At 51.9% G+C, this 24,256-nt stretch overlaps 1 protein-coding gene across 6 annotated transcripts; it reads left to right on the top strand.

Moving 5' to 3' along the window:
- Positions 1 to 24: 24 nt before the first annotated feature.
- Positions 25 to 22,915, top strand: ZSWIM9 (zinc finger SWIM-type containing 9). 6 transcript variants are annotated; one of them, XM_077846701.1, is made up of 4 exons: positions 25 to 315; positions 1,381 to 1,653; positions 8,481 to 8,793; positions 19,961 to 22,915. In XM_077846701.1, the coding sequence occupies exons 2-4, from the start codon at positions 1,391 to 1,393 to the stop codon at positions 22,130 to 22,132; spliced, it is 2,748 nt and encodes a 915-aa protein (XP_077702827.1). In that variant the 5' UTR covers positions 25 to 315; positions 1,381 to 1,390; the 3' UTR covers positions 22,133 to 22,915. The 6 variants fall into 6 exon arrangements, with proteins under 6 accessions (XP_077702827.1, XP_077702833.1, XP_077702852.1 ...); XM_077846707.1 differs by having other exon boundaries at positions 25 to 319; XM_077846717.1 differs by lacking the exon at positions 25 to 315 and adding an exon at positions 457 to 583.
- The last annotated feature ends 1,341 nt before the right edge of the window (positions 22,916 to 24,256 follow it).

The raw sequence follows: 24,256 nt of genomic DNA, 5'->3' as shown, positions 1-24,256 counted from the left end.
GCCGCCGCTGCCTCCCGGAGGACGGTGGGAGTTGTAGTCTCCCGGGTGGGAGGCTCCTAGGAAAGGGGTGAAGCAGGGTGAGCCCTCCCGCAGAGCACGATGGGAAACGGCCCAAGCCTTCCCTCGCTCCGGGTGGGCGGGTGTAGCTGCGGGTCCGAGAAGTGACTGGCGGGGAAAGAGGGAGCTACGGGGGAAGACGCCGCGCGAGGCACGGCGGGAAGAGAGGCGGGAGACCGCGCGGGGCATCCCGGGAGCAAGGGCCGGGCCTGGCCTCGGCGCGGAGCATTGTGGGAGGTGGACGCCGCGCCGGGGCGGGTAGGTGAGTGGGGAGGGGCGGGAAGGGTGCACATCTGGGGGAGGGGAGAGGCACAGCTGGGTGGGACAGCGGAGATGGGAGGGCCCGCCACAGGAGGGGCTGGGAGGGCTTGGGGAGGCGGGAGCGGGCTGGGAGGGGTTGCACGAAGGCGGGAGGCGCAGCCGGACGTGGGGGAGCATCCGGGGTGATGAAGCCCATCTGAGGACGAGGGCTTCCATGTCTAGGACCAGAACGCACTTCTGGGGAGTAGATAGCTGCAGATGGGAGGTGGGAGCTACTGCTGGACTGGGGGGCGCGTCTGGGCAGGAGGGAGGCACAGACCAAATTTTGGTGACACTTCTGAGAATTGGCCACAAGTGAATGGAGCACACACCTGTGGGCTAAAAGTACATACTGGATGTGGGGAGGACATCTTGGAGGCAGGGGCTGCAGCTGTATGTGACGACTGGTGGGGTCACATCTGGGGCAGTAACAGGTTGTCGGAGACACATGCAGGGAGGAGGGAGGCACAGGTGCGTGAAGAATAAAACTGGGGATGAGAGGTCAGTGCCTGGATGTGGGAGCAGATCCAGAGATGGAACATCTTTAGAAGAGGGCACAGATGGGTGTGGGTTAGAGCCAAGTGTAGACACTTGGGGAGGGTGGGGTCACATGAATGGGAGCAAAAAGAGGTTACAGCCAAGTGTAGAAGATACATCTGGAGGTGGAGAGGAGGTCTTAGCTGGAAGTTGGGAAGAGATTCGAGAGATCCACCATTGAACTTAAGGGTTATATTTTGGGAGAGGAACCCCAACTGTACCGAGGGGCACATCTATAAAGGAGGGGGCCGGAGCTGAAATTAGGGATCAGGATGACAGGCTCCAACTGTCCCAGGAATACTGCAGGCATGGGAGAAAGCCAAAGATGGAATGCAGATTCATATCCACATACTAATGGGGGTGCATCCCGTCCTGGGCCCCGCCTGGAAAGAGGCACCAGCATCAAAGAGGCAGGCGGGTAATGAAAGAAGCGGGATACCCCTGGTGGAGATGGGTCTGATATCTACGTTCCCCTCTTCCACTCAGGCGCCCCAGGATGGAGTCCCCACCCAGCACAGCGGGGCAAGAGGAGCAGGAGCTGCGGGAGCGTGCCTTCTTCTCATGGGCGGAGTTCAGCCGCTTCTTCGATGCGTGGTGCCAGCAGAGGCTGGCGCTCTTCTTCGTCAAGAGCTCCATGCACCTGGCGCGCTGCCGCTGGGCCAGCGCGCCCCCGCTCTACACGCTCATCGACGTGCTCAAGTACAGCTACGTGCGGCTCGTGTGCAAGGACGTGCGCGCGCCCAGCCGGCCCACCGTGGGGTGCGTGAGCGGTGCCGAGCCCTGCTGGGTCCTGGGGGGAGGGGAAGCGAGGGGGTAGAGAGGCAGAGAGCCCCTGCATCAAGAGACAAGAGAAGGGGAGGGAGAGATGCCCACTAAAACAGCTGAGTACACCTTGCAGGAAGTCCCGGAGAAAGGGGACAGCCAGTGAGCTGGAAGGACATACATAGTAAGTAGCAGGGCAGGCTCCAACAAGACTTTAGTAGGGACTTAACAGAGAGCCAGAGTGAAATGCATACATTGAAGAAAGGCCCCTCCCCTCACCCAAGACAGAAAATTCCAGAAACATGGAGACATGGAGCCAGAGACACCAGCCAGAATCAGAAAAATGGTTGAGAGCCAGGTTTGGGACACATACAAAGAGATGAGAGACAGACTGAGCTGCAGAGAAAGCCACAGGACAGAGAGAGAAAGATCCATCCATTAATTTGGTAAATACAGAGCCAGGTCCTACACGAGGGCTAGAGATAACTTTGCTGGGGAGAAAGGGTGTTGAACAGGATAGACCAATCGCCTGCCCTCCCGGAACTTTCAGACTGGACAGGAAGGCTGACGTTGTATGAACAAGCTCACAAATAAGTTCCCTCCAAGTGGAATGCTACAAGGGGCAATTGAAAAATCCATGAGAGAGCTAGGAGACATAGCCAGCTGGCCAACGATGTTTTAATCGACCCTAGTTTTAAACCAGAGCACTCCCCATAAAATATATGGTCTCCAGCTTTTCTTGAAACACGGGAAGAGGCTGAGCCCACATTCTTGCGTGGCAGACGGCCACTGCAATTAGACCAGGCATTGGCACTCAGGTGTGCCCCAGACCCCACTACTCTCTGTTACCTCACACTTAGTCCTGTCACTTCCCTCAGGCTCTGCCTTCCGGCTGCCTGAGACCAGCTCCACCACTTCCAGGGTGGGTGTCTTTGGGCCACAGATATCCCATCTCTGAGTCGGGTTTCTCCTCTCTGAAGTGGGGTTATTCCAGAGCTGTTGGAAGGTTACCATGAGCCCAAGGATGGGAAGGAACTCCCCCCCCCCACCCCGCCCAGTGCCTGGAACATTGGGCAGTTGGGTAAAGAACACATGTTCTAGAAGTCAAGAGCACAGACTTGGGTGCCAGCAGCCTCGCCTCCTATGATTAGCCAGTGACACTGAGCAAGTGACATCACCTTTCTGGGTCTCAGTTTCCTGACTTGGGAAAACAGAGGAAGGGATGGTACTGATCCATCTCCTAGGTTTTGTGAGGATTCAATGAGCTGATAACATGCAAGTCACCAGAAGAGCATCCAGCACAGAGTGAGTGAGCACTTTGGAACAGCAATTCTCACCATAATTATTTAAACATTTATTGAGAGATTACTGTTCTTGGTGGTTTACTCACTGCTTACCTAGAAACAGAGACTCAGAGGTCAGGAAGCAGAGCAGCACCAAACACACATCATCACAGAGAAATCTAGAACATTAGAGCTTGTGAGCCACTTAGGCCTAATCTGGAATCTCTTAAAAGAAGCCAATTCAAAGTAACATTGAACACCTACTGTGTGCATGCTCTTTGCTAGGCATTTGGAACCCAGAGCTGGCCTCTGCTCTTGAGCAGCGGAGAACCTAATGGAGGAGAAAAAAAATAAAAAGAAAATTGGAAATAAGGGCTCACAGTTGTGAAGGAGAAGAAGTTAGATGGTGGAAGGGAAGAGGACAAAAGAGAAGTGGTCAGTGCAGCTCCATCTAAGACCTTACAGAGTGCTTCTGGAAGTCTTCCTGGAAAAGGTGACCAGTAAACAGAGACTGGAAGGATTCTCTGTGTTTATACATTTACATATGTATGTATTTGACTTAAACACATGGCACTTACTATGTCCAGGCACTATCTCCAGTGCTCTGCAATTCTCAGAGGGAGCCAGGAGACAGGAGGGGCAGGACTGGAGATTGACAGGCTGGTGCCCTGACTGGGGAGACAGTGGGATAGTATCTGGATGGGGAGCCCAGTAGTGAGGGTGGTTGGCAAGCTGGTTCAGAGATGATGACTGGGGGGCCCATCATTTCCCAGCCCATCTGTCCCCCCAGCTGTTCAGACAGCAGCTCTCCAGGGTCATAACTCAAGGACAGCCCACAGGCCAGGGTCCTAGGGGGCGTCTAGTGTGTGAGAAAAGACTGCAGATGTGGGCAGAATGGTATCAAAGTCTGACTTGCAGGGCTGAGTCCAGGGGCCGGGATTTATCTTGGGGGAGCCCTGGGAGGGCTGAGAGCAGGGGCAGCTCTGGCTGTAGGATGATCCCTCCTGTGGCCGTGTCAGGGACAGACTGGAGGAGACAGGCAGGAGGCCAGCGAGGAGCTGGGGCTGAGGGGCCCCGAGAACGCACATCACGGCTTTCTCCCTGGCCACTCTGTCCCCCTATCTCAGACGTTGCCTGGCAACCTCTCCCAAATCGCCACCCGCCCTCCCCCCTCCCCAGCCTTCTGCTCTGTGCCCACCCCCCCACAGCCTCTCTCAGCACTTCCCACTCTAGAATACACACAGCAGCCTTTGAAAATACAAAGAGCTTGGGAACCTGAAAGATCAAGAAGAAATGGCACATGGAGTGCAAAACAGCTCAAAGCAGTGGTACTTTTAGAAGAAAAAAAATTGAGGAAAATGGGCTGGTTTTTTTTTATCAAGTGCTATCTATGTACCAGCCCCTTGTCTAAAGTACTTTGCATAACGTAATCCTCTTCTGTACTCCTCTCGATAAACCTGTGAGGTAGTATTCTTCTTAGCCCCAATTTCCATATGAGAAAACAAGCACAGAGGTTAGAGGAATTTCCCAAGATTGCCCAGCTGCCCAGAGGGGGAAACTAGGATCGGGACCCACACAGTTTGACCACAAAGCCCATACTTTTGTTGCCTCTCTCTTCCCTCTCCTCCCCCTCATCTATATTTCCATCATGGATTATCAGTATGAGAGTTGAATGTGGTCCTAGGTGCCATGCTGTGTCCATCCGCTTTGTTTCAAGCACCTGCTGTGTGCTGGGTGAATGTGTTTTAGATGCCAGGGTTTCAGTGGAAAAGCACCCCATTCAGTGAAGAGCATGCGTTACAGATGGGCATCACTCAGATCATCACCCCAGTGTGTGGTGAAATCTGCCCAAGCCTGGGGATGGTCAGCGAAGGCTTCCTGGAGGAGCTGGCGCTGGTTCTGAGTTGTGAAGGAGGAATAGGAGCTAACTAGGTGAAAAGAAGGGAGAAGGATGTTTCACGAAGAAAGAAAAAACTAAGTAAAGTTGGTGGCAGTAGGAATGGGGGAAAAGTGGATGGTCTGAGGAGTTCAGAAGGCATGATAGACAAGACTTGGTGCTGGGTGGCTTGATGTAAGGAGCGGAGTGCCTGGGTGCTGGGGGTTCGTATGTGCAGTGGAATTGTCTTTTCTTAGTAAATACTGAGCGCCTCCCAGGGACCAGAGGCTGTTCTCGGTGCTGGGGATGTAGCAGTAAGCAAAACAGACAGTGATCCCTGCCCACGTGGAGTTCACACGTAGAGGTGGGTGGCATTATCCTCCCCAGCTAGCTGTAGAGAAATTGCAAAAATTGCGTGTTGAGGCCACAGTAGACAGTTATATTAGATCCTGGGACCCCAGAGGGGATGTGCAGTTCTCTGGCAAGATGCACCACTTCACGGAGCTGTGACCTCCCCTGAGTGGGGACTTGTTCTAGGGACTGAACCACTCAGGCCAAAAGAAGCCAGACCAGAGCGTTTCACAAAAGCCTGTGAGTTATCCAGGGGAAATGTGTCAGATAAGAGCCCCGTGAATGGGCCTTTTTGGTAGATCAAAAATGGGTTGCGCATCGGGAATGTCTTTTAGTTACCTAACACCACTGTGAGGGCTCCACCTTTGTATTTTATTTATAATGATTTGTATACTTACAATTTTTCTAATTTTATGTTATTTTTGTCGCTTCCAATAAGGCCAGAGGTCTTGAGCTTTTTATGTAGACTTTCAAAATCTGGCAGGCTCCTGGTTTTACTTTACCTCTTTCTGTATGGAGCAGAAAAGGAATGTGTCAGGGAGCTCCTTCTGGTTTAACAAAGGCAGTTCTTAAGTATTTATACTAGAGATTCTTGGGGTGTGTTCTGAAAAGGATCACCCTTCCAGGGGGCCATTTGGAAACAATTTGGGAGCATTTTAAAGGATGCTACTGGCATTTACTGCCTGGGAGTCAGGCTTCTTAACTACTTGCCACGCCCTGGACAGTCTATGTTACAAGGGTTGACAAGCTGTGAGGACCTTGGGTGAAATCCACCCTGCAGCTGTTTTTTGTAAATAAAGTTTTATTGGAACACAGCCAGACCCATGCATTGACATAGGATGTATGGCTGTTTGTACAATATAGCAAGGGTATATTTACTGTCTGTCTTTTTGCAGAAAAAGTATGCCAATCCCTGCTCTATAAACATAAACCTCCTACCAAAAATGCCAATATCATCCCTTATGGAGAAACACGGAACCTCCTTTCAGAAGCAGCTGTCAATTTAAGTATTATCATCAGGGAAATACACCCCATTTCCCACCCCCACATTCTCTTTCATTTTTTATGATGCTCCTTATAGCTCCCTGAGTGATTTCAGCTAATGGGCCATGCCCTGCTGTTTGAGGGCCATTGTCCTAGACAGGCTCTTGCTCACACACAAACGGATAAGAGAGTTGGCTATCATTGGAGCATTATTTGTAAGAAGGGAGAGCTGGACACACCATGCAGTTGGCAGAGGGGTGCCTGGCTGGCTCAGTCGGTTGAACATGCGACTCTTGATCTCGGGGTGGTGAGTTCGAGCCCCACTTTAGCTATAGAGATAACTTAAAAATAAAATCTTTAAAAAAAATGCAACATACAGTTGGCAGAGTTGGGAGTGGAATAACAGGCAGGAAAAGTACTGAACCAATGTTGAAAAACTAATGAGTGAGAAAGCAAGTTGCAAAAGTATATAGAGAGTGGGGTTAGCTTCCCATTGCTGCCGTAACAAATTATCTCAAACAGGACAGCTTAAAACAATGCAAATGTGTGATCTTGCAGCTCGGAGGGTCACAAGTCCAGCATGGGTCTCCCTGAGCTAAAATCAAGGTGTCTGCAGGGCTGGCTCCTTCTGGAAGCTCTAGGAGAAAATCTGTTTCCCTCCTTCTTCCAGCTTCTAGAGGTACCCAATTCCTCAGCTTGCGGCCTCCCCGCAGCTTGCTGTTCCTCATCCAGCAAAGAAGCATCTCTCTCTCTCTCTCTCTCTCTCTCTCTCTTGACTTTGACTTGCCTCTCTGGCTGCTTGTTTCTGTCTTCCGCTTATAAGCACCCTTGTGAGTACACTGAGCCTGCCCGGGTAAACCATCATCATCTCCCCATCTCAAGACCCTTAATTTACACACCTGCAAAGTCCCTTTTGCAATGCACAGTAATGTTTGCACAGCTCCAGCAACTAGGATGTGATCAGGCTGTTGGTCTGCCTACCATACACTAGAAAGAAAAGTTTTCCTAAGTAAACTTTTTAAAAGCATAACACACATTTTAAAAAAGCACACGCATCATGTGTATGTAATTCAGTGAATTTCCCCAAAATAAAATGCACATGTAACCAACACCCAGACCAAGGAAATACACGTGCCAGGTACTAAGAAGCACTCCCCGTAGAGTTAACCACCCGAGGGTAACCACGATCCAGTCTTCTGACAGCAGTGGCTACCTTTGCTTCTTATTGAACTTTTGATAAACCTGATACACGGTGATTTATCATCTTTTGTGCTGGGCTTTCACACAGCTGATCTGTGAGATCTGTTGACAATGCTGGGGATAGCAGTGGCTTGTCCATTCTTACTATTGGTTAGGGTTGTGTGTAAGGATATATCACTTACTTTCCTACTCTACCGTTGGATATTGGGCTGTTTCAAATACTTGGCTAATATGAATAGTGCTGCTGGAACATTCTAGTACATTCTTTTGGCGCCCATCTTCAGGCATTTGTCTTGAATGGAAATACTGGGTCACGGGGAGGCACATGATCAATGATAGCTGATACTGTCACACAGTTTTCCACAAGTGACTTACATTTAACACTCCCATCGATGAGAAGTTAAGTGTTGCGCTTGCTCTACCTCTTGGTCTGTGCTCCGTGTTTATCGGGTCATTTTGGCGGTGGTAGACGCATTTGCTGGAGGTTTGCATTTGCATTCGGTAGATGACTGAGGAGTTTGAGCACCTTTCCATGTATACAAAGTTTTAAAACCTAGAAATCTACCACCTACTATTGATGGGTATTGAAAATATATGCAGGAATGCAAGATACCCAGTTTGGGAAGTGGCTACTTTGGGGGACCCAGGAGGGAGAGGACTTTGTCGGGACAGGGTTCACAGAGGTGTTCAATTTGCCATTGCTAAATGAGAAGTGGATACAAAAGTCTCTGAAGTATTGTATTTCTTACAGTTCTTTGAGGGAAATAAAATATTCATTCACTTTTGATAGAAATGGGGCAATAGGTGCAGAGGTGTGGTAACACTAGTGCCCGCCACGTTGCAGACAGAAGTTAAGTGTTTCCCATACATCAACTCTTTCAATCCTCACAATAGCCCCATGAGAAAGGCACGATGATGATTATTTCCCTTTCAACATAGGAGGAAACTGAGGCACAGAGACCTGAAGTGACTTGCCCAAGGTCACACCACTGGCAGATTCGGAAGGCCCTCTCTTCTCGATGTTTGCAGCAGTTCTTAATTTTAGAAAACGATAATTAAAAAGGAGAGAGAGAGAAGGAGGACGAGGGCAGAGGGTGATGTGACGGCGGCGGTGGTCATTCCTCCCGCAGGCCCCCCCAGCCCGGCTGCCCGGCCTTCATCATCGTCAAGCTGAGCCCACTGCGGGACCGCCTCGTGGTGACAGAGTGCCAGCTGACCCACTCGCACCCGGCCTGCCCGCTGGAGTTCGCCTACTACTTCCGCCCGGGGCACCTGCTGGCCAACGCCTGCCTGCCCGTGCGCACCACCAACAAGATCTCCAAGCAGTTTGTGGCTCCAGCCGACGTGCACCGCCTACTCTCCTACTGCAAGGGCCGCGACCACGGCGTCCTGGACGCCCTGCACGTGCTCGAGGGGCTCTTCCGCACCGACCCCGAGGCCAAGGTGGGGTCTTGGGAGAGGCAGGCAGGGGTGGGGGAGAGCCACACTCCAGCCTCGCGGGTCATTCATTCATTCATTCATTCATCACCCCCCATCCATTCACTCCTTCCATCCATTCCCCCGTGCGGTCATTTGGTCATTCACTAAGTGCTCGTAGCAGCTTTGGGAAGGCAGCAGCCTTCCAGACACACGTGCTCCCTGCCCTCAGGAACCAGAAGAGGTTTCTGCCCCGACCAGGGATTCTGCACCTGGAGGGTCCAGTAGCCCCTGGCCACACTTGGCTATTGAGCATTTGCGATGTGGCCAGTAGGACCGAGGAATGGAATTTTAAATTTTATTTCATTTTAGCTCACTGAAATTTAAGCAGCCACTTCTGGCTGTTGGCTACCTTTGCAGAGGAACCTGCTAGAATTACCTTGTAGTTGTAATGGGAGAAAGCCACAATAGACAGACACACTGTGATACTATGTCAGTAGGGTTGGGGGTAGGAAGAAGAGGCCACAGAAAGTGCCATTGAAAGAAAACCAAACCACACACATAGAAAATGCACAGATGAGAAGAAGTACATGGATGGAGGAACGTTCACAAAATTAAAATAGCCCATCCCCGCCACCCAGATCAAGACTCAGGAGGGAGGGTCGCCTTTGTCACCTAAGGTGATAGAGTGAGGAGTGTCAGGGAGTATAGGGTGCGGATATGGAGAGGGACAGTTAGTTGTAAGGGTGCTGTTGTATTTTGAGTGGTCAAGGAAGACATCTCTAAGAAAATGCTGGTAAAAAAAAAAAGAAAAAGCTGGTAAAGCAGAGGAGACAGAATGGAGGCAGGGGATCCCCCATCCTTCTTCAGAGGGGCCGGAGTTCCAGGCAGAAGGAGTAGCCAGTGGAAAACTGGAGGCTGGAGCATTTCTGCTATTCCTCCAAGAGGGATCTTTGTGCTGCTTTGATCCAACTTCAGAGCTGGGGTGGGGTGGACAAGAAGGAAAGGAGGGAGGGAAGGAGGAAGGAGGGAAATTAGGTGCCCCCCCCACACCAGCTGTGCTTTTCTCTCATGCATGGAAGAGGTCCCAACTCAGGGTAGTGACAGTGTGAACCCACTCTCCAGAATTAGACCCAGAGCACTCCCCCCACCTCCATCTCCTGCTCAGGAATCAGCCGTGACTCAAGCCACCAACCCAAACCCAGTGCTCTATCCACACATAATATCGATGATAATCTCAATTAACATTTATCAAGCACTGACGATGTGCCAAGCACTACCTTGTATGCTTTGCATATTATAATTCCTTTAAATCTCACAAGAGCATGTGGAGGAAGGATTTCACCATTCTACCCACCACCCACCCCCGCAATTTTCTAGACAAGGAAACTGAAGCCTGAAGCACAGAGAGGTCAAGTCATTGGCCCAAGGTCACACAGCTACTTAATGATGGAGCTGGACCTCACACCTACACAGTCTGGATCCAGGGCCATGCTCTTCACTGCTCGCTATTCCCCAGTTTGGAAATGAGGCTTGGGACCCTTCTCATAGTTCTGGCCTCCAAAGGCTTGAGGGTCCCACCCAAAGCAGTTTGTTGCTCTGTACAATGGGGGTACATGCCACTGGTTTTCGCTGAGCTATTATAAACAGCCTTCGCTATCTTTCCTGGAAATATGCATGTAGGGTTACCCCTGTGAGAAGCAGCTCACTGACAAATGAAAACCTTCAATGCCGAGGGGTTGTCCTTTTAACTTCCAGGTTGGAGGCTGCCATAGAATCCAGGCTGGCTCCTGGGTCTGTGTTTTAGTCTACCTTAATACTGTCAAAGGAAATGAGGAAGAAGTTCTGGAACACCAAGAAACAGATCTGTGAAAGGTTTATTCCTTTTCTTTTTTTAACATTTAACTATTGACTTTTTGAATATGTAACACATTCACATCCTTCTAAATTCAAAAGGTACTAGAGTTGGTGGTGAAAAGTTGCCTTGTCACCTCCTGTCCCCCAAGTCCCCCACTCAGAGGCTACCAGAGCAGCAGTTCTTCATACATCTTAGATATCTTTCTATTCTACGGCTCAGGGTGATCCAGGGGACCTTTCTATGATGATAGTAATGATCTGTGTCTGTGCTGTCCAGGACACTAGCCCCTGGGCTCGTGTGCCCATGGAGCACTTTACAATGTGGCTAGTATGATGGAGGAACTGGATTTTTTTATTTAATTTAATTAATTGCCATTTAAACAGCCCTATGTGGGCTAGTGGCTTCCCATTGAACAGCACTGCCCTGTATGTATACAGATAAGTTTGTGTCTTTAATTTTACTTCTACTGGCTCTCTCCCTACCCCCAGCAAAGTAGCATATTAGACATACTTTCTTGCATCTTGCTTTAGATGTTGGGACTGGTCACATGTCAGCTTCTTTCATTCTTCCTCTGAGGCTGGTCAAATCCCCCTGAGAAAAGCCTGTAACGTCTTGCCTGGCAGGGGTAAAGGCCAGGCTGCCAGCTTCCGGGAACCACATGGGGGAAGAGGGTTGAGGAGCTAGCTTCGGGGCAGCAGGATGCACAGACACCCAGTCCCTCATCAGCTGTACCCATGGTCCCCGAGGCCGGTGGCCCTTGCCGTTCTAGGCTTTTCACAGAATAAACCTCCAGCCACCAAGGAGTGAGAGGAAACTTGACTTGGGGAGGTCTGCTTGCTTCTTAGACAACAATCAACTTGTCTAATTTAACCTCCTCCTGCCACCTAGCACTCTGCCAATTCCTTTTGAAGATGCTACTGTTGGTCCTCGGCATTTTGCAGTTGTTGGCGCAGGAATCTTGGGGCTTAGGGTTTGGCTTTGTTTTGCCGGAGATGGGGAGTGTCTTGTCCATCTGCTTGCTGGCTTCCCAAGTTTGGTTCCTGTTGTCTCCTTTTCTATTGCTTCTGTCTTTAAAAAAGAAATCCTTTTCTATGAAGTTCAGGGAAGATAAAGTTAGAAGACTATGATCAACCTGTCACCTTTACATGGCAATTTTGCGTCGCTCTTTTCAATTATGAGATATAGTGAATGAGTTCTGTATTATTTATTAATCTGCTAAGATAATAATTCTTTGGTTCCAAGACCAGGCTAAGCAACCATCAGATTTTTTTTAAAGTATTTTTTTTCAATTTTTATTTATTTATGATAGTCACAGAGAGAGAGAGAGAGAGAGAGAGACAGAGACACAGGCCGAGGGAGAAGCAGGCTCCATGCACCAGGAGCCCGATGTGGGATTCGATCCCGGGTCTCCAGGATTGCGCCCTGGGCCAAAGGCAGGCGCCAAACCGCTGCGCCACCCAGGGATCCCAACCATCAGATTATTATGCTCTCTGCTTCCCAGCAGTCTCCTGTAGAAGGGATGACTTTGTTTCTGGTTTTGTTTTGGGTTTTTTTGGTTGTGGTTGTGGTTTTGGATTTGGTTTTGTTCCTGTTTTGGAGGGGTTGCTTTAAAAAGCCAAATGCCTAGGTCCCCCTGAGTGGAGATGGCCTACTTGGTCTTGGGAGAGGGTCCCATAAGAGCTAGTGTACCCAAAAGCCACTGCCACAGTTTGTGGGCAAGACTGAGTAGCCACTTCAACCAGGGAGATGTTAAGACCTTTTATAATCTGCCCTGAGGCAGCAATGTTGGACTGAGGTAGGGTAATCAGCAAGCCAACTGGCTTTCTGGGCAGAGATGGACCTTGCACAGAAATGTTGTAACTCCTGTCTTAAGTACACTTTGCCTTCTGAGAAAGGGCAACGTTGATCCACATCCATAAAAGTGTGTCACTTTTAGGAATACTAAAAGGTAAACTGATATAGTCACTGTGGAGGACAATTGAGCAAGATCCATGAAAATGACCACTTTGGCCCCTCTCCCATTGCCAGGAATCTGTTGTGCAGACATAGTTATACAGGTGAAGAATGACTTACAAGGTTAATCATTGTGGTTTATGGAAGCAAGAGATTAGATGCAACCAAAACCCCACCAGTAGGGTAATGGTTCCAGAATCCTGGGACATCTATCCCTGGAATACCCCACAACTTTTAGACAAGAATGCTAACAACTCTGGCAACTGATCTGAACAGATCTCTGGGGCACATTTTTAGGTTAACAATGGCAACCACCAAAAGCAAGGAGCAAAACAGTGCGTAACATGCTGTTTTGTGTATAAAAGGAAGAAAATGAGACCATCTAGGTGGGCTTGCTTGCTTGTGTTCACATAAAGAAACTCTAGAAAGTACCGAGGAGGTGGATGGGCATAGGAGTAGCAAATGGGACTGGGTGGTTGAAAGACGATAGGAAGAAGACCGTGGCTGTATGGCTTCTATGATTAGACTTTCAGACCCTACGGAGTTTTGCACAAACAGATCATTTTATTTTACTTATTAAAGTGTGAGCAGGGGGAAGGGCAGAGAGAGAGGGAGAGAATCTCAAGCAGCCTCCATGCTCAGTGCGGAGCCCCATGTGGGCTCCATCTCACAATCCGGAGATCATGATCTGAGCTGAAATCAAGAGCTGGAGGTTCAACCAACTGAGCCACCCAGGCGCCTCTCAAATAGTTCATTTTATTGTATTTATTTATTTATTTTAAAGTTTTTATTTATTTATTCATGAGAGACACAGAGAGAAACGCAGAGACATAGGCAGAGGGAGAAGCAGGCTCCCTCCTGGAAGCCTGATGTGGGACTCGATCCCAGGACTCCAGGATCACAGCCCTAGCCAAGGGCAGACGCTTAACCACTGAGCCATCCAGGTGCCTGTCAAATAGTTCATTTTAAAAGAGGAGGTGAAAAATAGAGAATAGTCCCAATGCACTATGCTCCCCTGTTTCTCTCTAGAAAAGAACAATTAGGGGGTGAACAATAGAGAATCTTAAGACTGTGTCAGTCAGGAGGGCCCGGGATTCGCTGTCCCAGTGACCAGCCCTCAAACCTCAGTGGCACCAAAGTTTATTTTCTGCTCACTCTGCATGCCCGCCACGGGTTGTTGGGAGACATGCTCCTCATCAGAATCCTCCCAACATGGTTAGTGTATCTGTCAGGAAGGACCGTTGGGGCTTCCGCACCCAGGTGACACACCACGGCAGGTCACTTCCACTTATATTTTGTTAGTCAAAGCAAGTACATGACCCTGCCCAACTGCAAAGCAATGGACGGGTGGACTCCTGCCAAGGGCTCGAGACAGGAGAGCCACGATTAATTGGCATATGGTCAAGGGCAACCAGAGAGGACGGATAGAGGGCTGTCCCACCCACGGTCCCCCAGAGCCCAGTCTGAATCTGGGCTCATGTTTCCCTGATCCGTAGTTCCTTGCCCCCCACCCACTTGTCTTAACCCCTCTTTCTTCATGGCTCCCCAGGGGAATATCCTCTGTGCCCTACAGCTTTTGTACCTTGGAGCAGCTATTTTCTGGGTGCTATAGTAACAACTAGAAACTGATTTTATTTGTTTTGTTAGGTGCTAAAAGCTTTAGATACATTCTGGCTGGGCATGCAACAAAGTTACTTCCTTCTGCAAGCCTTAGTTTGTTCATCTGTAGAATGGGGATAAGAAGAGGTACTACCTCATAGGATTGTCAGGTTTGTTGTATGAGGATTAAGTCTGTGTGTGTGTGTGTGTGTGTGTGTGTGTGTGTGTGTAAAATATAGTTAAGTAGGAAGCCCTGTATGTTTAGCTACTATTCTTATTCCCTCAAGTTCTTTTTCCGGACAGTCTGGACGATAGTCCTTTTCTGATCATGTGAAAACAAGATTGTGCTCACACGTAGGAGGAGGTGTGGATGAAAAGTATTTAGCGGTGCTGTTTCTGATATTCATATTTGTGGAATCCACTCTGTGGCTGATGCATCCCAGTGCCCCCGATCTATGTGTCTGAGGTAATACCTACCCTCACGTGAGCCCTCATAGCTGCCTACCACATGCCCTTAGAATCAGGCCTGTGGGATCACTCTCATGAAGGCCAAGAGGGTATAGTGGTCAGGAGTGCGGACTCTAGGCTCAAGTGGCCTTGGGTTCAAATTCCAGCTCTGTTGCTTACTACCTGTGGGACCCTGGGTAAGTGACAGAACCCATCTGTGCCTCAGTTTTGCCATCTGAGAAATGGGAATAGTCATAAGAGTCCCTCTTTGCAGGATTGTTGTGGGAATTGAAAGAGTTAATGGCCTTGGCAAGGAAAAACCACTTCCTGTTAGGTCTGTGTTCTCCTGAGCTCTCCATGTGCCTGGAATCATCACGTGTACATTTATTCATCTTGGGTTTGCAGGCTGCTTCTTCCTACTCTAAGAAGCCCTTTGGGCCACCCTCAATTCCTGAACCGGCACTTGGCACACACAGCAGGCTTGTTCGGTAAATATTTGGTAGAAAAGTTCATTCATTTACGTATCCCCCACTTTCAGCAAATGCCACCCCTCGGCGTCACCTACATATCTCCCTCTGCTCCTTGCTTTCCCCCCCAACCATTCTGAGTAATCGAGGCTCTGATCCCACCCCACTATCTGTTAGCTCCACGGCTTTGGCCAACTCACTCACTCACTCACTTTGGCTTTGGTGTAGCTGGGGGCCCTCGGACTGTCCTCAGTTTCAGGGCTCACAGAACTCAGCAAAGCTGTTATACCCTCAGCTGTGGCTTATTACAGCAGCAGGACAGAATAAAATCAGCAAAGGGAAGAGGCGTATGGGGTGGAGTCCAAAAGAGACCAGGCTCTAGCTTCCAGCTATCCTCCGAGTGGAGTTGTGCAGACACAGTTTAAGTTCTGCCAGCAACGATGTGTTAACAGGCACAGAGTCTTGCCAACCAAGCAAGCTCATCTGAGCCTTGGTGTGCAGCAATTTCACTGGGGTTTGGTCACATGGACACGTCTGACTGCCTGAGTGGCTGACCTAAGTCTCCAGCCCCTCTGGAGGTCAAGCTGATACTGTGTGACCCCCACCATAGATCACCTTGTTAGCATAGACTGTCTCGAGTGGCCCAAGGCCCCCAGACACTCTTATCAAGCAGGACATTCCTATGTCCCAGCATCTGGGCAAGAGCCAGAACTTCCTTTGGAATATGCAGTTTGGACCCCCAGGTGGGTGGAATTCATTCTTCTCTACACACCTGGAATATCTTTAGTTTAAGGAAAATGATGGTGCCCTCTCGGCAATGGCTGTCACTCACTTGGAGGGCCTCACCCCAACCTTAGCCCCCTTAGCATGCCCTCCACACTCAGGTAATGATAATAACGGCTGACAATAAATCCTGACCTCGTACCACTCTGAGGGCTTTGTGCGAGTCAGCCCATTTAATCCTCATAGTGATTTTGTAAGGTCAGGGAGATGGTGAACTCCACCTTTGCAGATGTGAAAGGCTGATGCACAGAGAAGTTCAGACACTTTCCCAATGCACACAACCAGTGTGTAAACTCACACAGCTGGTAAGAGGAAGCACCTGGATTTGAATCCCACAGTCTGTGCAGGAAAAGCTTCCATAGCCTCTTTAGAAAGAAAACCTGAGGGATCCCTGAGTGGCGCAGTGGTTTGGCGCCTGCCTTTGGCCCAGGGCACGATCCTGGAGACCCGGGATCGAATCCCACGTTGGGCTCCTGGTACACGGAGCCTGCTTCTCCCTCTCCCTCTGCCTGTGTCTCTGCCTCTCTCTCTGTGTGACTGTCATAAATAAATAAAAAATTTACAAAAAAAAAAAAAGAAAGAAAACCTGGGATCAGAAATCAAAAATCCCTTGAAGAATGGAAGCCAGCTTCTAACTCATCAAGTGCTTGCTTGCCTTCTCTGGAAAAATCTCAAGGCAAATACATTTTGCTGTATTTTCTTTTCTTACTCCTGACTCCCCAGAAGAAACAGACATGATCTCAAGACTATAGGAACATGTCACTCCTTTTTAACAACTGTTATGACAACTTTTACCTTTGCACTAATTTCTACACTCACGCTGACAGACCCTTCTGTGATGGTGCAAATGTCCTGTATCTGCAGCATTCAGGAGAGCAACCACTAGCCTAGGACTCATGGGACCGATGAACCGAATTTTTATAGGTTGTCAAGTATTAATTTAAATGTAAATAGCTACATGTGGCTAAGGCTATGGGCTTAGAGCCCTTCTGGATTGAAACATTTGCAGAGATAAATCAATCATAAAGTAATTATAAATGTACAAATTCATGATGGTTGAAAAAAATCATAGTGGGGTAATAACTAATCCAGCAGAAAGTTTTCCAGGCTTTTTCATAAAATTTGGTGAATTCTAATACTAGTTAAGATGCTGAATATAGGATTTCTGGGTTGGGAAAGCAATCTCCTTGTTCTTTATGGACTCTACTAGACCTCTTTTTTTTTTTTTTTTATGATAGGCACACAGTGAGAGAGAGAGAGAGGCAGAGACACAGGCAGAGGGAGAAGCAGGCTCTGTGCACCGGGAGCCCGACGTGGAATTCGATCCCGGGTCTCCAGGATCGCGCCCTGGGCCAAAGGCAGGCGCTAAACCGCTGCGCCACCCAGGGATTCCCCCCCCCTTCTTTTTAATCAGAGTTTTTTCTTTCTCCTTGAAAGCTGAGAATGACGCAGTGCTTTTTTTTTTATTTTTTAAAGATTTATTTATTCATTTTATAGAGAAAGAGTGCTCGAAACAGCTCAAGTGAGGGAAGGGGCAAAGGGAGAGAGAGAAAATCTCCAGCAAACTCCCTAAGTGGAGAGACCCATACGGGACTTGATCTCATGACCCTGAGATCATGAGCTGAGCCAAAATCAAGAGTCGGACGGTTAACTGACTGAGCCACCCAGGTGCCCTGATGCAGTGTTTTTTAACCATCTGATAGGAGGAGGTTGGACAATAGCAGTGCAGTTTGTGGTGAGATCCGTGCTTTCTTGATTCAGATCCTGGTTCTGCAGCTGTGGGTCAGCACTGACAGGGACCAGCAGAAGGAGTCCGATTACTGCCTGCCTGCCCCATTCAGTGGCTTTTTAAAAAGGTTTTATTTATTTATTCATGAAAGACACACAGAGAGAGGCAGAAACATAGGCAGAGGGAGAAGCAGGCTCCCCATGGGGAGCCCAGTGCGGGACTTGATCCCCACCCCGTCACGACCTGACCCAAAGGCAGACGCTCAACCACTGAGCCACCCAGGCATCCCATTCAGTGGCTTTCGTGCATGATGATGCCAGAGTGGCTGAGGCCAAGGAGAAAGAGAGGGACAGATGAGGTCCAAGGACCTGATCACCCAGCCCACAGCATGGTGTGAACTCTGGGTGGTACTTGAAGTGGGATGTGAAGTCCCGGGAAAGGAAAGGTTTTCGAGCAGGGGAGGGAGTGAGCTGATCAGAAGTTTTAAAAATGAAACAGAGATGGGGCTGGTTGGGGGGGCAGTGAGAATCAAATGCGGCTTTGGGCTGCCAATCTCCAGGGACACTGGAGATGTCCAATGGGCCATGTTCCTGCAGAGGCAGTTAATAGATGGACCTAGAGCCTGGAGATACAGAACTAGGAGTTACCAGCTGAGAGATGAGGAAGGCCATGTGACCAGATGAGATCACCTTGGCAGAGTCTAGAGACAGGAAGGAGGAGAAGAGGAGCCAGGGGGTGCTCTGCAGCTCAGCAACATTTAGAAGTGGAGCAGGGGTGGAGGAAGGCTGAGACAAGCAAAGGAGACCACACAGGAGATGCCTGCGAGGAAGGAGGACAGCCAGGAGTTTTGAGGATGATAGGAGCCAAGAGTGATCTGTGTTCCAGAAAAGGGTCAGGGTCCCAGTCCTCAGTGCTGCTGAAAGACAAGTCAGACAGAAATAATAGTGGGATTAGATACTGCCTCAAGCTTTGGACACAACTGATCTCATTTTAGCCTCTCCATGACCTTATTCAATAGACACTACCTCAATTTTGCAGCCAAGCAAAGTGAGACTCAGCGCAGGGTCCCACAGCTAGTAAGAGACAAAGCGAGGATTTAAAACCAGACTCTTCCCTGAACTCTAGAGACGTGGCCAGAGGATATTGCTGCACACTTACGCATGCCTTCATTCGGAATGTATCGAGCTGTTGCTGTGGGCGCCATTCAAAACATTAGGAAAGCAAAACACAACATCCCTAACCTTGTGACGCTTCCCTGCTAGGACAGGCAGTAAGCAAACCAGCAAGTAAAGATGTGACATGCTTCGGGGTGGTTGAATGCTATGGCCAATCACGGCTAGAGGGAGCTGGGGTTATTTGCTTGGAAGGGATGGTCAGAGCAGACCTTTATGAGGACATGATCTCTGAGCAGGGGTGATAATTGCTGTAATTATGAACACTTTGAGAGCACTTACTTTTGGTTGAACGAATATTGTAGAATATTAATGTATTTTTGTGCCAGAGCAGTATTCAACAATGCTTTAATTCATTTCATCCTCACAGAGATACTCTCTTCATTTTGCAAATGAGATGGAGGTCAGGGAAGTCTTGGGAAGCCACACCGCCAGGAAGCAGGGGTGGGGGTGGGGGCTCCAGGGTCTCAGCCCAGGCAGTCTGGCTCGAGGCCCTAATGTGGACCTGACCCTCCAAGCAGGAAGGAACAAATTTCCAGTTCCCAGAAGGAGAAGTTAGGGGAACAAGGAGAGTAAGGACGAAACTGAGGCTCAGGTTAAGTCACCAGGTTCAGAAGTCGTGGGGCCGGGACTCAAACCTAGACGACCGGGTTTCTAAGTCTATGGATTTAGTGCTAGACGGGGCTCTCAAACTGAGCATGCGTGGGAATCCCCTGGAGGGCTTGTCAAAGCGCCCACTGTGGGGCCCTCAGAGCTTCGGACTTGGCAGGGGGGCCTAAGAATATGCATTTCTGTCAAGATCCCAGCAGGTGACGCTGCTGCTCCAAGGCCTACACTTCTAAGACTGGCTGTAGACTGCCTCTGGGCGCAGGAGGAACCTAACCTAACCCAGGTCCCGGCAGGTACCCTGAGGCTCAGAGAGGCTGTCTCGGGTGCAGAAACCGCACAGCTACTAGGCGGCGGTGCAGGCTCTCAGACCCCGGCGGTCGGCCTCCAGAGGTCGCGTCTTTAACCATTTCACACACACCCCCTCGGCACTGCCTCCTGCCGGTCGGAAGAATAAATGGCCGCTCGCAGGAATGAATGGATTCCCATTGCCCCCGGTGGGGGGTGCGGGGGACCCGAGATCCCGGAGCCGCCGGCGTCCCCCGACCTGTTTCCCTGCCTCCCCCTCCCCCGCCCGCAGGTGAAGCTGGTGTTCGTGGAGGACCAGGCGGTGGTGGAGACGGTGTTCTTCCTGACGTCGCGCACGCGGGCGCTGCTGCGGCGCTTCCCGCGCATGCTCCTGGTGGACCGGCTGCCCGGGCTGCAGGGCGCGCTGGACCTGCTGGCGGTGCTGTGCGTGGACGGAGCGGGCCGCGCGCGCCAGGCCGCCTGCTGCGTGGCGCGCCCGGGCACGCCGAGCCTGCTGCGCTTCGCCCTGGCCTCGCTGCTGCAGAGTGCGCCCGACGTCAAGGGCCGCGTGCGCTGCCTGACCGCCGGGCCCGAGGTGGCGGCGCAGCTGCCCGCCGTGCGCCAGCTGCTGCCGGGCGCGCGCGTGCAGATCTGCCGAGCGCAGGGCCTCGAGACGCTCTTCAGCAAAGCGCAGGAGCTGGGCGGCGCCGGCCGCGAGGACCCGGGCCTGTGGCCGCGCCTGTGCCGCCTCGCAGGCGCGTCGTCGCCCGCCGCCTACTCCGATGCGCTGGCCGAGCTGCGCGCGCACGGCCCGGCCGCCTTCGTCGACTACTTTGAGCGCAACTGGGCCCCGCGCCGCGACATGTGGGTGCGCTTCCGAGCCTTCGAGGCGGCCCGGGACCTGGACGCGTGCGCCCTGGTGCGCGGCCACCGCCGGCGCCTGCTGCGCCGCCTGAGCCCCTCGCGCAGCGTGGCGCAGTGCCTCCGCGATCTGGTGGCCATGCAGTGGGCCGATGCGGCAGAGGAGGCGGCGCCCGAGGGCGCGGACAGTGGGGGGCCGTGGTCGGAGGGCGAGCCGGGGAGGGGAGCCCACGTGGAGAAGGAGAGGGGGAGGGGCCTGCAGAGCGGGGACTGGGGAGGAGCCCCCAAAGAAGGAAGTATATGGAGAGGCGCCCAGTTGGAGAAGGAGTGGCCCCGAGGTTTGGAGGCCAGAGACCGGGGAGGGGCGCAGTTAGAGAGTGAGATGGGGAGAGGGTTGCAGATCCAAGATTGGAGAGAGGTCCAGGTGGAGAACCAGAAAGTGAGAGGGCTAGAAGGGAGTGTCTGGAGAGAGTCCCCGTTGGAGAACGAGCAGTGGAGAGGGCCAGAGATCAGAGATTGGAGGGGCGCCCCGCTGAAGGATGAGAAGGATTGGGGACCCGAAGGCTATGTGCGGAGAGGCGCCCGGTTGGAGGACTACGGGCTGAGAGGATTGGAAGGGTATGCCTGGAGGACCGCCCAGCTAGAAGAGCAAAGGATCAGGGTGCTGGAGACCACGGACTGGAGGGGGACCCAGCTTGACTCCGAGAGGGCCCGGAGTCTTGAGGGGAGCACCTGGAAGGGGGCCCAGCTGCATGATGAGAAGGCGCGTGGACTGAAAGCCAGAGAGTGGAACGGGCCCCAGTTGGAAGCCGAGAAGGGAAGGGGGCTGGAGGTCAGGAACTGGAGGGGGCGCCATTTGGAGCTGGTCCCTGAGAATGGAGACCAAAGGGAGCCCCAGTGGGGAGATGAGAGGCAGAGAGGGCCAGAGATGGGAGAAGAGAGAGGAGTGCTGTTGGGGGTCAAAAGAAGACGGGACCTGGAGGATGTAGTGCTGGTCCAGCTGGGGGACACAAGGATGGCAGGCCTGGAGAATGGAGAGGGAGCCCCACCTGCAGGCCCCAAGAGCCAAGGAGGACAGGGGGTGGAGTGTGGGGGCACCGGAGGGAGGTGTCTCGGGCTGGGGAATGGGGTCACGTGCAGCACCCCCGTGGGGACAGCACTTGAGGGGGACCCAGAATGGGCAGGGACAAGGAGAGCGTACCTGGCCCCTGGGGAGGGCCCGCAGGAGGGAGGTGAGGAAGATGGCCCGAGGGAACCGAAGAGGCCTTGCTGCCCCTCGGCAGAGGAGGAGGTGGACTGGGAGCCCCTGGCCAAGTTCCGGGCGGCCTGCGGGCCAGAGCTAGCAGAACTGGTGGCCGAGGAGCTGGCCTTTGCCAGGCGGCACGGTACCCGGGGTTTCCACTGGACTGGGGCTGGGTTTGCCCTTAAGGATGGCACCTCGGACTTCTTCCTGGACAGGGCTCTGACACGCTGCAGCTGCTCCATCCACGCCGCCCGACGTCTGCCCTGCCGCCACCTCTTCGCAGCGCGCCTCCTCACCGGGGCAGCCTTGTTCCACATGGACCTGCTCAGGGACTGCTGGGGGAGAGCCCCAGAGCCCTGACCCTTCAGGCCCCTGCCTGCCACCCTCCGCTGCGAGGGCAGGAGGGCGTTCTTCGATCCCAAAGATAATAGGGCTGAGGCCAAGGAGGCCACCCCAGTCCCTCTGGCCACCTCCTGTGTCATCCAGAGACCTCACCTTGGCCGTTTGCCTCTCTGGGTCCGCGGGGAGGCTGACAGTGGTCTCCGAGGTCCTGGAGCCACAGTGTGGAAGATGGTGGTGGCCAGGATGGCTTCTGAGGGCTTCCCTCAGGAGAGGAAATGTGTGATGAGACGGGGGTAGACAGGGTCAGACCGGGGCAGAAGGAAGGATGGGACAAGGCTGAGGGAGGGGGAGACACCAGGCTATGGGGAGAGCCCAGGCAGGAGCAGATGGTCAGTCCAGAGAGTACAGGGGCAAAGGAGAAAAGCAAAGGGGAATGTAGGAGGACAAATGAGGGTGGGGGTGGGGTGGAGAGAAACTGACAGGGGGACAAGCGGAGAAGAGAGGATAAGAGGAGAGGCAGAAATAGGGGAAAAGCAGAGGGAGGCAGGGGAGAAGGAGGCCAGGGGTAGAGGACAGAGAAAAAAAAAACAACACACGGAAAGGAAAGGTATGGGAGAGGGGGAGAGAAGGAACAACGGAGTGATTTGAGAGTCTCCAAAGCCTGGAGATTTGGATCCCCTTGGCCTTCTGGTTGGTCATTTCCAGAAGAGACTAAATGAGAAAAGGGGTTTCGGGGGATGGGTCAGAGGCTCTGGACTATTGTACTTCAAGATTGGAATAAAACAGTATTATTTTGGTTTCTGCACTGAGTTCCTGGCTTCTGGGGTGGGGGGAGGGTGGAAGGGGAGAGGTCCCGGCCAGGAGAGAAATTGAGTGGTCCGACATTCCTTCTTCCATTCTATCAACAAGACCTCCTGGGGCCAGATGAAATGGAGGGGCCAAAAATAAATCCACCCTCCCACCCCCTGCCACTGCTTCAGCTCAGCAGTCCTCCTCCCTTGTGTCCACATCCACCAGTATGCTAGGGTGGCAACTTGCCAACATCCGTGGATTTTGGCAAATCAGTCCAGTCAGTCCAGTCTCAGCCACTGTGGCCATGAATGGTTTAAGAATGGCTGTGTGACCCAATCCAGGCCAATGGGTCTGCTCAGGGTGGGAGACTTCTAAACCTTCTCTCAATCCCAAGAAGCCCCGGAATGAAAATGGTCAGGCTTAGACCTGATTGGGAGCATCTTGGTGGAGCGTGAGAATGCAGCCAGTGCTGGCAGTGACAGAGCCAAGAGATGCCCTCTGGGATCACCCCCAACACCCCAGGAGGTGGGCATGGTGCCCATTTTCCTGCTGTGGAAATTAAGTTGGAGAGATTCAGCGACTTGCCAAAGGACACGGAACAATCCTCCCCAACCCAAACATTCACCCCTGCACGACCATCCATCCCTTGAGAGAGCATGGCAGAGGGAGACGGAGAGAGAGAATCTTAAGCAGCCCTACACGGGACTTGATCTCACGACTCTGACATCATAACCTGAGCTGAAATCAAGAGTTGGGCGCTTAACGAACTGAGCCACACAGGCGCCCCATTATATGTCCCTAAACTTCCAATCGCAGCGAGTATGGATGGTGTCATACACGACTGGCGTCCGTCCCGCGCTGTCCTAGCACTTGCTGAGGCTCCCCATCTCTGAACCTTAGTGTCTTCGCGTGGAAAATGGGGATAATACCAACTCCCCAAGGCCGGCTGCAGAATTGAAAATAATGTGCTTATACTGTCTAGTGCACGCGAAGCGCATCAATAATTGGTTATTATATAACTGTTTTCTTTTTGAAAGACTGAAGATGTAGGTTGACGTTTGGCGTTGCTGCAGGGGGAGGGTCTCCCAGTATTTGTCAGCCCGCATCCACATCAGGATAAAGAAAAGCCGGGCCCCCGGAAATGTGCGGCGCATGCGCATTGGGGTGGTAGGAAGCGCCGCTGCCGTGAGATCCCCGGTGAACCGAGACTCCCGGGAACCGGGGGGCACCAGGGAGGTGGCAGAGTCTGGGGAGACACTGGTCGGATCTGAAAGGCACCAAGGGAGCCAGCGGTCCCGTCCGTCCCTAGGAGAAGAGGGACTCCCTTTCCGCCCTCCCCCCCCCGTCGGT

The sequence above is a fragment of the Canis aureus genome, chromosome 1 (assembly GCF_053574225.1).
Source record: "Canis aureus isolate CA01 chromosome 1, VMU_Caureus_v.1.0, whole genome shotgun sequence".
NCBI classification, from domain to species: domain Eukaryota; kingdom Metazoa; phylum Chordata; class Mammalia; order Carnivora; family Canidae; genus Canis; species Canis aureus.
This window is presented reverse-complemented; position numbering and strand designations above follow the sequence as displayed.